The 13,871-nt window shown below is 41.2% G+C and overlaps 1 protein-coding gene across 3 annotated transcripts in view; it reads right to left on the reverse strand.

The window, feature by feature from the left end:
* STXBP5L (syntaxin binding protein 5L) overlaps positions 1–13,871 on the reverse strand; it is a 392,773-nt gene that overhangs the window by 222,628 nt on the left and 156,274 nt on the right. For all 3 annotated transcript variants that reach the window (XM_065413820.1, XM_065413813.1, XM_065413804.1), the window contains exons 3-4: positions 11,509–11,590; positions 8,761–8,861 (exon numbers count right to left, since the gene is read on the reverse strand). In XM_065413820.1, coding sequence (XP_065269892.1) covers positions 8,761–8,861; positions 11,509–11,590 — 183 coding nt within the window. The remainder of the gene's footprint in view (positions 1–8,760; positions 8,862–11,508; positions 11,591–13,871) is intronic.

Genomic DNA, 13,871 nt, shown 5'->3' on the forward strand with positions numbered 1-13,871 from the left:
CTTCCAGAATCTGAGGCACACCTCATGGACTTATAAAGGAGAAAGCTTTAAAAGCAAGGGATGCTTGAAAACAGACATTAATCAAAACAAATAGTGTACATTTCTCAGTGAGAAATCCCTCAATTTCCTCCCAGACACAAAACAAACATTTTGAGTGTTTGTCCTTGAGGGGACATGACAAACAAATCTTAAAACCAGGAGATTTTTAATCAGTCCTGAATATCCGGTACCAGGCTGTGACACTTTCCAAAGGCACCCGATGTTGTGAGACACCTAACTACCACCTGGCCTTAGCATGAGGAAGCCTTGTTTGTGCCTGCAGTGGGTCAGCTCCCCAACTCCACTGGCCATACAAGCACTCCCCTCCAGGCCTCACAACCCTGTTGTTACTTTACAGTTTAACAATCAGCACACCCCAACCCTCAAGTCTTCCAAGCGTCTCCCTGGAGTATCCAGTCCCTGGTTCACTGGACAGTCGCAGTACTCAGATTCACTGCTTCCAAAGAAACAGTGCACCCCCGTTTACTAGTTCTACCTCAGATCACCACTCCACTTAACTCAGAAGCCTTAGATATGTTTACAGTGAAAACAAGTATATGTTTATTTAACAAAGCAGACATTTAAGTAGTAGCAAGTACAAGTATTGGAAACAAATGATTACATATAAAATAAAATCATAATACACTTTCTAGAGCCTAGGCTTAATTAACAATATATTCATGTCTTGTGGAGTATTGCTCACACAAAATTCTTGCAGAGCTTTACAGCCAGGTTGACTGTAACCCTCCTTTCATGAGACAAGCAAGCTGTCAGTTGCCTCCTAGATGAAGGATTGTGTGTGTTTCCTTGCACCCCAATGTATACCAGAACAATCCTGTGTCTTTATTCATAACCAGGGCACCCCCTGCTGCTGTTTGTTTCATCCTGGAGATTTCCTTTCTTGTAGATTAGCCCCTGGCTAAGTAGCAAATAGGCATACATTGTGAGGCATACACTACACAAATGGCCAGACAGTGAGATAACGTCTGTCTGTAACCGCAGAAAGGTTCCTTGAAGCAGGAGGTAGGTGACCTCCTGGTGATCTGCCTTAACTCCAAGACCTTAAGTATCTATTTCAGTACAGATACATACTCCTTAAATATTATCCATACATACATTTTGCAATGATTATGATAATAAGTGGGTTACTGGCTCTTGGTAGAGATTTTACATGCCACTCTTTGGTGAATTTATGCATATATTTCTCCCAGGGGATCCCTGTACAACCCGATGCACCCCTGTGCCCTCTGCCAGTTGGCACCAACAAGTTCCTGGGTCACACAGGTGAAGAAAAAAATTACAAAAAATGTCACCAAACTAAAACTTAGAAAGTAAACTGATGCTGACTAGCTAATTAACTAATCCAAACTATGGTAAAGAACTATATACTATTACTAGTGTAGAAATGCAAATGCAAGAGACAGGAACCCTGGTCTCTTGGTACGATCTTGCAGACACAGGCAGGAAGAAGGAATTGAGGGTCAGTTGGCCTTGCTCCATCTTTTATGACCCAAGGTTTGAGGTGGGGGAGGGGAGGAACAAGGGCATGCAGGACACAGGCATGGGCCAATGCACACTGCTGGTCAAAAGATTTTTTTTATCATGAGCACATGAAGTGCAGGTCCATCGGAAGTGGAATACATATAGACAAGCACTTGAAAGAAAATGAGTGAACTGATACAGATTTTTAAAAGGCAGCCACTCCAACCATCATCCACACTTGAACTGAACATCTGAGGTCATGAAAGTGGAATCAGCTCAGTTTCCTGACCACCACCATCACTTCAGTTGAAACCTAAACCAGAAGTACTAGAATGCTACAGAGAAGACTGGTTTCAGAGTAGCAGCCGTGTTAGTCTGTATCCGCAAAAATAACAGGAGTACTTGTGGCACCTTAGAGACTAACAAATTGAGAAGACTGTCCTCATAGCACTGTAAAAAGCCAGACAAGGAAATACTGGAATAACTCTTGTTACTTCAGTTCCTTAGATTCTCCATCTATAAAATAAAGTTAATTATACCTATCTCGTGATGGTATCTGATAGTGTTTGCAAAACATTTGAAAGATGAGAAGTACTGCCTGTGGTTTACTAAGAAATGTGAGCATCCTATTATTTTTGTTACGCTGTTTTCCACCCTCCCATCCCAACCCACTTGACATAGGTGTCAGACTTATTTTTTAGATTGCAGGCTCTTTGGGGCAGGGACTGGCATTTTCTGTATGTTCGTACAGCACCTAGTACAACAGAGCTCCAAAACTAGATTGCCTCTAGGAGCATCTGCAATATAAACGTCAAATAATAATAAGGCTCACAGACAAGACTATTTCCATGAGATTTTCAATTATACTCCTAGAATAGAGTTAAGGTAATCCTCTTTGTTTGCCTCTAGATTATATGGTTTATTTGGGACACGTTTCTTATATCAAGAAATACTGCCCAAATATTTCAAGTTTGGATGTCTGAAGTTATGCACCTAAATCCATCTAGACACTTAAATAAAAGTTGTCTGATCTTCAGAAATACGGAGTATATGTACTATTATAATTTGTGTTACAGTAGCACCCAAAGTCCCCAACCAAGATTGTATTAGGCACTATACAAACATGTTGCAAGATTGTGAGCTCTTTGGAGCAGGGACTGTGAACAGAAGCACCTTTATCTCTATTTTGGGGAACTAAAGCACAGAAAGATTAATTGAGTTACTGAAGATCACATGTGAAGTATGTGGTAGAGTTGGGAATTAAACCCAGTTCTTCAGTCCTTAATGGGCTGTACACTAGTGGAATGCACCTGACAGCATGACCTCTCAGGCATGTGCAAGGTCACAAAATGCTACAAATTGGAATCCTCCATTCTGTGTGACCTTACACCTGCACACGCTGTGTGGAGGATGCCACTTAATGTTGTCCCCCATGCAGCAAAAGTGCCAGAAAGCCGTTTCACTACACCCCTGCTGGGTCCCAGTCCAGTTCATAAAAATTTGGACCACTGGTCCCTCTAGTCCACATCCTCTCTTCTGACAGTGGCTGGTGCCAGATGCTTCAGAGGGAAAGAACAGAACAGGACAATTTATCAAGTGATCCACCCCGTCATCCAGTCCCAGCTTCTGGCTGTCAGAGGTCTAAAGAAACCCTGAACATGGGACTGCATCCCTGACCATTTTGGCTAATGGCCATTGACGGACCTATCCTCCATGAATTTATCTAATTCTATTTTAAGCCCAGCTATACTTTTGACCTTTGCAACATCCCCAACAATGAGTTCTACAGGTTGACTGTGCGTTGTGTGAAGAAGACCTTCCTTATGTTTGTTTCAAATCTGCCTATTAATTTCATTGAGTGACCCGTCGTGGTTCTGTTATATGAAGGGGTAAATTACATTTCCTTATTCACTTTCTCCAGACCAGTCATAATTTTATAGACTTCTATCATAATTCTCCTCAGTCATCTCTTTTCCAAGCTGAAGAGTCAGACTTTTTAATCTCTCCTCATATGGGAGTTTTTCCATATCCCTAATAATTTATTACCTTTCTCTATACTTTTCCAATTCCAATATATCTTTTTTGATATGGGCAACAAGAACTGCATGCAGTATTCGGGGTTTGGACATACCATGGATTTAAATAGTGGCATTATAATATTTTCTGTCTTTTTCTCTATCCTTTTCCTAACGGTTCCCAACCTGTTAGCTTATTTGACTGCCACTGCAGATTGAGCAGATGTTTTCAGAGATCTATTCATAATGACTCCAAGATCTCTTTCTTAAGTGGTAACAGCTAATTTAAACCCCATCATTTTGTATGTTGGGATTATTTTTTTCTTACTTCACATTTAACATTGAATTATATCTGCCATTTTGTTGCCCAGTCACCCAGTTTTTTTAGTTCCCTTTGTAATTCTTCGCAATCTGCTTTGGACTTAACTATCTTTTGTATCGTCTGCAAAAGTTGCCACCTCACTGTTCACCCTTTTCCAGACCCTTTATGAATACGTTGAACAGCACTGGTCCCAGTACAGATCCTTGGGTGGGACCCTGCTATTAACTTCTTTCCACAGTGAAAACTGGCCATTTATTACTACCCTTTGTTTCCTGTCTTAACGAGTTACTGATCCATGAGAGGACCTTCCTTCTTTTCTCATGGCTCCTTACTTTGGTTAAGATCCTTTGGTGAGGGATCTTCTCGAAGGTGTTCTGAAAGTCCAAGTGCACTCTATCCACTGGATCACCCTTCTCCACGTTTTTGTTGACCCCTTCAAAGAATTCCAATAGATTGGTGAGGCATGTTTTCTCCTTATAAAAGCAGTGTTGATTCTTCCACAACAAATTGTGTTCATCTATGTGTATGATAATTCTCTGCTTTCGTATAGTTTCAATTTGCCTCGTACTGAAGTTAGGTTTACCAACCTGGATTTGCCCGGATTGCCTCTGGAGCCTTTTAAAAAAATATTGGTGTTAAATCAGCCTCTGTACCAGATGACTGGTGGATAGCTAATGTAAGCAATAGGTCACATACCAAAGTTTGTAGTTCTGCAATTTCATATCTGAGTTCCTTCAGAACTCTTGGTTGAATATCATCTGGTCCCGGTGACTTATTACTGTTTAAATTGATCAATTTGCTCCAAATTCTCCTCTACTGACACCTCAATCTGGGACAGTTCCTCAGATGTGTCACCTAAAAAGAATGGTTCAGGTGTGGGAATCTTCTTCACATCATCTGCAGTGTAGACCAATGCAAAGAACTCATTTTGCTTCTCTGCAATGGCCTTGTCTTCCTTGAGCGCTCCTTTAGCACTTGAATCATCCAGTGGCCCCACTTACTGTATGGCAGGTTTCCTGCTTCTGATGTACTTACAGTTTTTTGGCTGTTAGTTTGAGTCTTTTGCTAGTTACCCTTCAAAATCTTTTTTGGCCTGCCTAATTATACTTTTATACCTGACTTGCTATTTTCCTCAATATCATTTGACTTCCAATTTTTAAAAAATGCCTTTTTGTCTCTAACCATCTCTTTTCCTCTTCTGTTTAGCCATTTTTGGTCTTTTTTTAATTTGGGGTATACATTTAATTTGAGCCTCTAATATGGTGTTTTTAAATAGTTTCCAAGCAGCTTGCAGGCATTTTATTCATGCCTGTTCCTTGTAGTTTCTGTTTAACTAGCTTGGTCATTTTTGTGTAGCTCCCCTTTTTGACATTAAGTGCTACTGTGGTGGGCTTTTGTTTCCCTCCTCCCCCACAAGGACATTAAATTTAATTACATTATGGTTGCTATTATGGAGTGGTTCAGCTATATTCACCTCTTGGACCAGATCCTGCACTCCACTTAGGACTAGATCAAGAATTGCTTCTTTCCTTGTGGGTTCCAGGACCAGTTGCTCCAAGAAGCAGTCATTTAATGTGTCTAGAAATTTTTTCTCTGCATCCAGTCCTGAGGTGACAGGTACCCAGTCAATATGGGGATAGTTGAAATCCCCTATTATTGATGGGGGCTTTGGGGAGAAATTTTTTGTAGCCTTTCTAATCTCTTTTAGCATTTCACAATCACCATCACCATCCTGCTCATGTGGTTGTTAGTGTATTCCTACTGCTATACTCTTATTCAAGCATGGAATTTCTACCCATAGAGATTCTATAGTACAGTTTGTTTCATTTAAGATTTTTAGTATATTTAACTCTATGCTTTCTTTCACATATAGTACCACTCCCCCGTCAGCACAACCTACTCTGACATTCCTCTATATTTTGTATCCAGGTCTCACCATGTCCCATTGATTACTATTATTCTACCAAGTATCTGTGATGCCTATTATATCAATATCCTCACTGAATGCCAGGCAATCAAGTTCACAGATCTTAGTATTTAGACTTCTAGCATTTGTACACAAACACATAAAATTTGTCAATATTTCATTGACTACCTTCAGTCTTCCTTGTTTGGCAGTTTCTCTCCAGTTTCAACCTGTACTTTACCAACTTCTATCCTCTCCTCTTTACTAGGCTATCCGAATATCCTCTTTAACAAATCCTCCCCTAAGAGATGTCTGTCTGAACTGTATGCTCCTCTGCACCTGTTGGCTTTTCCCCAATCCTTAGTTTAAAACCTCCTCTATGACTTTTTAAATTTTACATGCCACTAATCTGCTTCCGTTTTGGTTTAGGTAGAGCTCATCCTTCCTGTATAGGCTCCTTCTTTCCAAAAAGATTCCTCAGTTTCTCATAAACTGAAATCCCTCCTCCCAACACCATCATCTCATACATTCATTAAGACCCTGCAGTTCTGCCTGTCTAACTGGCCATGTGCATGAACTGGAAACAGTTCAGAGAATGCTGCCATGGAGGTCCTAGATTTTATTTTCTACCTAGCAGCCTAAACTTGGACTACAGGGCCTCTCTCCTACCTTTCCCTATATCACTGGTACCTACATGTACTTAGACCACTGGCTTCTCCCAAGCACTGCACATAAGTATCTGCATGTCTCCAGAGGTCCACAACCTTCACACTCCTAACCAAAAAAAGGGTATTAAATGGCAATAAACTTTGTTCACACAGTTAAGGATGCCCAGTGAGAGCTCATGCCCTTCTAGAACACTGTTTGGAAAAACCCAAACTTCAGAAAACCAGGAATACAGAGTTAAGTTACATACCCATGTAACCTTAACTCTGCCCTCTAAGAGATAACCCAAAACAGCCCTATCACACATACTTGCACTCTGCTTTTTCACTGTACAGGAAAGGAGCTACCTGCATCTGCTCTACCCTGAAAAACTTAGGGGTACTCTCCTGACAGAATACCACACTTGTGAAATTTAACAACCACTTCACACTTACTCACAGGATACCAGTGAATGGGGCTCAGCCACCATTCGGGGGCAAGGAACCCCAGATTGTAGTTCACATGAAGGTGGGGCAGGGAGAGAGGCTCAGACTGCCCTAGAGGGGCAAAGGGCCCCCAGATCCTGGCACACACACAGAAGGGGAGAACATGGGGTTTAGACAACCTTGCTCCCATTCTCCCCTAGTCACCCTGCAACTCACCCCATGTCTCCTTCCCAGTGTCCCTCTCCTTCACCTGAGCCACCCAACTCCTCTCACCCCTCCACCATCCATCCTCATTTATCCCACTCCCCATAATCCCCCCTCCCCTCAATGCAGCCCCAAACTCCTCTCATTTCTATTTCCCCCCCCCCACTCCTCCACACTAAAATGTCCCTTGCCTGCCAGGAAACAGTCACATGTCTTTTGTGGGGGGAGGGGGAGGAGAAAGGTAATCAAAGTACTTTCACTCAAAACAACCAAATCACCACACCTGACAGAGACAAATCTTAGCAACATGATTCTGACCTTTTCAAGATTTCTGCAGTAAGTGGGACTTGAACTGACACAAAAGGTTAGGGGTAAAGGACGACTGCTTAGCCCCTTGGGCTATCCAGCTAGTAACAGAATTTTCAGCCTTAAAAAAAATTCATAACTTCATGCATGCTGAGAATAATCTGTTCGACATGTGAACTTTAGAACTGCTTGGCACATGCCAAACTGGAGAAGCAAACTCTTTTTCAAGCAATGCTTTTATCTGATTTCCCCCCCAAAGGGCTGGTGGGTACCATACACTCTACTGGCGTAACCCTCAAGTACTAGAGATAGAGTTCAAACCATGGCTCATAACATTGCACTATCTGTGCACAGAAAAAGGGTTGCCAGAATAAGTCAACTTTAAGAAAAGCTTCCCACCCCCACTCTTGCCATCCCCCATCCTGTGGTGTATCTTAAGAATCCCTTGGCTAAATGGTTCTAAACTTGGATCACTGACCCTACCCTGAATCCCCATGAGGGGCACCAAATTTCAAGGCAATCCAAGTAACCATACCATTTTAGAGTATTTAGAACAGTCAAACTTTAAACAGAAAGCTGGTCTTAACCATAACAATAACAGAGCTGCTGCTCTGCTACAATCCTTCCTCTCTACCTGCAGCTGTAACTGATGTCAATGCGAGCTGAGTGCTCAGCATCTCTGAAAATACAGGCATATTTAAAAGTGACTGATCTATAGGTAGCTAAATTTGAAAAAAATTACCATTGATTTAATCTATTTGGTCTAGAGACTTCTAATTATTAGGCATTCAAAAAGCAAAACTAATCATGAAAGCAAATCTCTGAATCATATGAGATTTACTCATCATAATTATATTACACATCTCCATTATTATGTTAACATACCAGTATTTACTGGAAAATAATAAGGGCCAATTTGTCAAAAATCTGGATTCCACATCATTACACGGTAGAGAAGAATATTCCCTTCAATACAGGAATTATTGGGTGAAGGACTATGGCTTGTGTTGTGCAAGTAGGTCAGAACAGAAGATCATAGATTCTTTTTAAGGTCAGAAAAGACCACTATTAATTGTGCCAGTTTGTACAATTAGAAGGTCACAGAAGCCCATCTTTAGTGGGAAGCAGAAATGGATTCTACAGATTTGAGGGGGCTACTGCACCACAAACTGCACTCTGCTGAATCGTGTTCTGTGGTAAACCAGATTTTAAAAGTTATAAAGGAAGAAAAACTTTCAAGGCAATCAGCTACATCATTCATTAAGTCAGTAAAAAAACCCAAAACAAACAAGAAACCCATATGCAACAACAAATCCTCCCACCACTGATATGTCAGCAAAATCTAATTAGTCAGTTTCTAAAATGACATCTTTGTTTACTGTCAAACTGGCTTACCGTTCTCTGTTAAATTTCAGAGAATGAAGAATAGCCGGCCGTTTCTGTCTTAGGTTCCACAAATGAAGTGTGTCATCTGCACTCGCACTGACCAAGGCACCCTACAACAATCAGAGACAGAATATGGTGGAATGTTATTCATTTGCATATTGAAAGGGAAGATTATTTAAGAATAAGACAATAATCTGTAAGTAGACAGCAGTACAACATCTGTGAAATACTTATTTTCCTTCTGAAAAAAATACTCTGCAACAACCATTACTTTGCTTTGATTGATCCTGTACTAACATAAAATGTTCAAATTTGAGCTGATCTGGAAAATCAAAGAGCTCATTCTAGTATTAAACGTGTTTGTGATTGATAAACCAGGAAGAGTGCAGAAGAATGGGAATAAGAAGGAAGGAGGTATTAGCTTGAAAAGATGGGTTTGAAGGAGGCAGGTGAAGCAAGGAGAGAGTGCTTAGCACACTGGGAAAGGGAGACTGCCCCAGGCACAGTATAAATAGTCACGTCAAGATAACAGAAAATGCAAAATCAAGAATGAGAAAAGGACGTGAAAGTAAGAGGATAGGGATGAAAGTAGGGAGACTGAGCAGGGGAAGTGAGAAGAGATGCAGATGGCGCCGGGGAACAGGGTCGGGGGCATGGGGAGCTTCCCCAGCTGCCAAGCCGCACTACTCTGCCCACCTGGCACTACAGTCCGGGAGTGGGGTCAGGGCACAGGGGCTTTCCCCGCCCACCTGGAGCTCAGGGGCCCCCAGTTGGTCGGGGCCCTAGACATGGGCCCCGTAGGCCCAGTGGCTAATCTGCCACTAGTGGACAGTTGTAAGCAAAAAAGGTGGATTTTGGTTACAATAAAGAGGAAGAAGTGATGTGACAAAGATTGACTATGGGAGAAGGGATGGGGAGAGTACAATCAAAAATTGTGGGCCTGGGAAACAGGAAGGAAAGTGGAATTCTCAATCAAGATAGAGAAGGGAAGCGGAGGAGGAGGAGGAGGATTAGGAGGAAAGGTGAGAAGACTAGAGTTTGAGATGGTGGTTGAACATCTACAGCTGTCCCTCTGGCATCTATTCTTAAATGTGAATGGATACAGAGTGAGAGGTAAATCCAGAACTGTCAGATTTGATGTGGTAGTTAAATCCATGAGAAAAGATAGACATGTACACAGAATAGAAATAGGAGAGGAGAGGACAAAGAAAAAACCCTGCAGAAAACCCCACAAAGGAGCTAATAAAGAAGACACTGAATGAATAGTCAGCAGGTGAATACATGATCTAGAGGAGCACAGAACCACAAAAGCTAAGATCGGAAAGAAAGCAGGGGAAGGAAGAGTGATTCACATGACAAAATGGTGGCACATGCATTTTTTGGTGTTCACACATATACTCCAAAAGTAATTGTCTCAACTTTAGTGTAAGTAGGAAAGGCTGAATAGAAATGTTTCATTAAATAAGTTTTAAATACCTATGTTAAACTATTTTGCCTAAGAGTATGCTCTAGGCAGTTACACCTATAGTTAAGGTTGCCTGAGACGTTCCATTATAAGGTCCTATTTTCAGTTGCTTATAACTTTGCCAAACATTACCTGTTCAGGCTGAAACATTTCATGCCATACTCAAAATGAGTTTTTCTGGGAAGTTTCAGCTAAAATGATTCAGTTGTTTCTCAGAACAAGATTAGGAAAAAAATGTTGTTTTGCACGTTAAAATGGTTGTAAATTTTTTGTTGTTGTGAAGCTCCAATGCCTCCTTGCTTTGGAGCAGGGGGTGGTGTGTGTGTCAGGAATGTGCCTTTTGCCTTCCTCATGAAAGTCTGCCCAAATGTGGACAGTTTAGGAGCCTTTCAAAAAAACAAACAAACAAAAAAAACCAACCACACACACAGGTTGGACATGCTCATGCTCTTATTAGAGTTTGAAAGCTACATTCTCTGAGGATTCTGTCTGCACTGAGCAAGCTCCAACCCTCACAGCTTCTCCATGCTGACTAGACTGTGTATGTACCATCTGCACAGAGTGACCGAGTAAGCTCCATCTGCAGCGGCATGGGCTGAGGCTTATCTCTGCTATTGCTCCTCCCAGCTGCCAGGGGCTGCTGTGGCACCAGAACTTTGAGCAGAGAAACTCTCTCCTGTACTCCTTCCGGTGCACACACGGTATGGAGAAAATGGAATCTGCCTGCCTTGAATTGGTGGGAGGAGGCCTGATACCCCATAATTAATTATTAATTATTATTATTATTTCCAGAGTAAGTTTTATTCAGGGGTTGGATCCCAAATCACTTTGCATAGTATTTATAGGGATCAGTTCTGATTATTCTGAGTTCCCTGAGACTATGACATTTCAGCTAAGCAGAAATTTTGTATTAGTGCCATTTTTGTTAGTTCATTAATTTATCTCAGACATGTCTGTGCAGTGAGGAAGATGATCCATGAATTTAGGTTACACATATGCAGCTTGCTGTGTGTTCAGTATTTCACATCACCATATAAAGGCCCTGATTCTATCACCCATACTTACATTGAGTAATACCTTTTACTATATATAGTCCCATTCATTTTAACAGCATTACGTACGCAGAAAATTATATTTCTGAGTGCAAGTATGAGCATCAGAATCAGGTCCATAGTTTCTTGCTGGCCCCTTTGTTTGCCCTATCTGGAAATTACATTGCAAAAATATATAGATTGCACCATTCAACCATATTTAAAGAAAGAAGATTCTGCAAACTGTACATATAGCCTTACCTCATTGATTAAGAACTGGAGCTGCAGTACCGCGGCACCACTTTCGTGTTGGCAGTAGCAATCAACACCAGGTCTGCCCAGTCTGTTGCAGTCAAAGTCAAGGATTCTGACATTTCGGTTATCACCAAGAGTAAACAGCAAAGAGGACACGAACAGAACTCTCTCGCAATTAACCTTAGATTTAACAATCGTTCTTGCTTTCTCTAAAGCAAAGCAGTATACACTTATCTTCAGCTGTTTTAATTAAAGTATCAGCACTATCACCCTGAAACATGTGCAATTATGAGTGATATGTTCTTGGCTATATTCCTCCCTATGAATGAAAGTGCATAAATTATCATGAAGATACAGCCAAAACACATCTTAAACTCCAATTTATTTTATTTCATCTTCATAGTATGTGTTCATATTACAGCTGTACATATCAGATGTTTTTGATTATCTAGGTCATATAAAACTAATAATTTAGGAGCAGGGTCAATAACATGTTATGCACCATTTACACTGTTTCCCCCCCTAAAAAGTGTGTATTATTTCAAGTGAATAATTTTGCCTATTTATTATGTTCTACCTGTAATTGTTACTCCATTCTCTGAATGTAACTTTCTGCATAGGTCTGTTCTCCTTGGCTCTTTTGTCTCTGAAAGCTATTTTTAGGCAATAAAGAATCTCTTAGGGATGGTAGTGTGCTTTGCATCTTAAAAGTGTGCATATGTCAATCTCCAACTGGTTCGTTCCTTTTAAACTAAAAAAAGAGTTACAGTCTAAACAGAATAATAAGAAAATCTCACAATTTTACATAGCCGACAAGTTAAAAGAGCATTACTGTTGCAGGTAAAGGACACTGAGCAATTCTCCCCTGGAGAGTTGAAGCTCTTTACAATATCAATAAACTTTGGTGTGTGATACTCAGAAAGATCTGTGGGACCAAGATTGAGGGATCCAATCCATAACTCCTCAGGAGTTAATTATAGCAATGAGAATGATCAAATATTTACATTGTGAGCACTATCTGAAATTCACCTATGTACAGAGGGAGCCTGCACAAAGACTATACACCACTTTATTCCCTCTTACACTTTATTTTGAGGAGATTTAGGAGCCAGTCAAAATCTGTGTTCTTGTAAAATCAAGCAAATACTGTACCCTTTCAAAGGGTGGTAGAGCTTCACTCCAGCTTGAGCTCTCTCAGACTCCCTGAACACATTCTGGAAGAATCAGGGGTTCCTGTATAGTCTGACCACTCCGAACTAGAATCCTGATACGCAATCTGGACCCCGTGGGACCCAACAAATATCAGGTCTGGGTTGTGTTGGGTGGGAAGACAACCGGATCCTCTTGGTCTTGGATCAGGTCTCTTCCACCTGCTTGTGGGGTTGACACGGTGACATTGGCAAGAGCCGGACACATAGCTGCCACCGTACCTACCCCACAGGCAGGAGGCAGCGCAGCATTGACTCAGGTTCGGGGGGGAAGGGTCAGGTCAGAAAATGACTATGCTCTTGGGCCTTGGTTGGGCCAAAAAATTAGACTGGAGTATACTCTACCTAAACCTCCTCTTCCCACAAATACAGGCCATGGTTTTAAGTCTGTATCTCATCCTAAATCCTCTAACCTGAGTCAAGATTAAAATCTCAAATAAACTGGCATGTACTCAACATAGTTTTAGCTCCAGAAGCATAAGGTGTACTGTATAAGAAATAAAGATGTCTTTATGTCAGTTTCAAATAGCTTTCACAGAAGTATACAAGCTTGGAAAGGTAGCAATTAACTGTTAGTATTGGTTTACTATCAAAATTTGGCATATTTAAATTGCTTGACAAAGCTTGCTGTGATAAATATGGGAATTTTATGATGCCCACGTGTACCTCATTTTCCCTCTGTGCTTTGTACTGCTATACACGGAGTGTAAAGAGCAGGATACATTAGGTGTTTGAGTCATGTAATTGTCTGGGGTGATACGAACAGGTCATTAAGGACTGGCTGGAACCAATGTATATCAGTGGAAGACCCTACAGAGACAACAGGAACCCCAATCACTGAAGATTAACACCTAACTGCAGAGGCTGAACATGTGAACATACCATAGCTGTGTCCAGAGAATGAAGAGAGGTGTCAGGGATCTGTTTTAAGTACTGGCCTCAGAGACACAGGAGCTCTCACCTGGGATTTGGGCCTGGTCTACACTAGAAAATTAAGTCAGCATAACTATTTCACTCAGGGGTGTGAAAAATCCACACCCTGAGCAGCATAGTTGACAACCTAAATCCCTGTGTAGACAGTATTAGGTCGATGGAAGAATTCTTATATCGATCTAGCTACCACCTCTCAGGGAGGCAGATCATCTACACCAATGGCAGAAT

This window comes from Emys orbicularis, chromosome 1 (assembly GCF_028017835.1).
Source record: "Emys orbicularis isolate rEmyOrb1 chromosome 1, rEmyOrb1.hap1, whole genome shotgun sequence".
In the NCBI taxonomy this organism is placed as follows: domain Eukaryota; kingdom Metazoa; phylum Chordata; order Testudines; family Emydidae; genus Emys; species Emys orbicularis.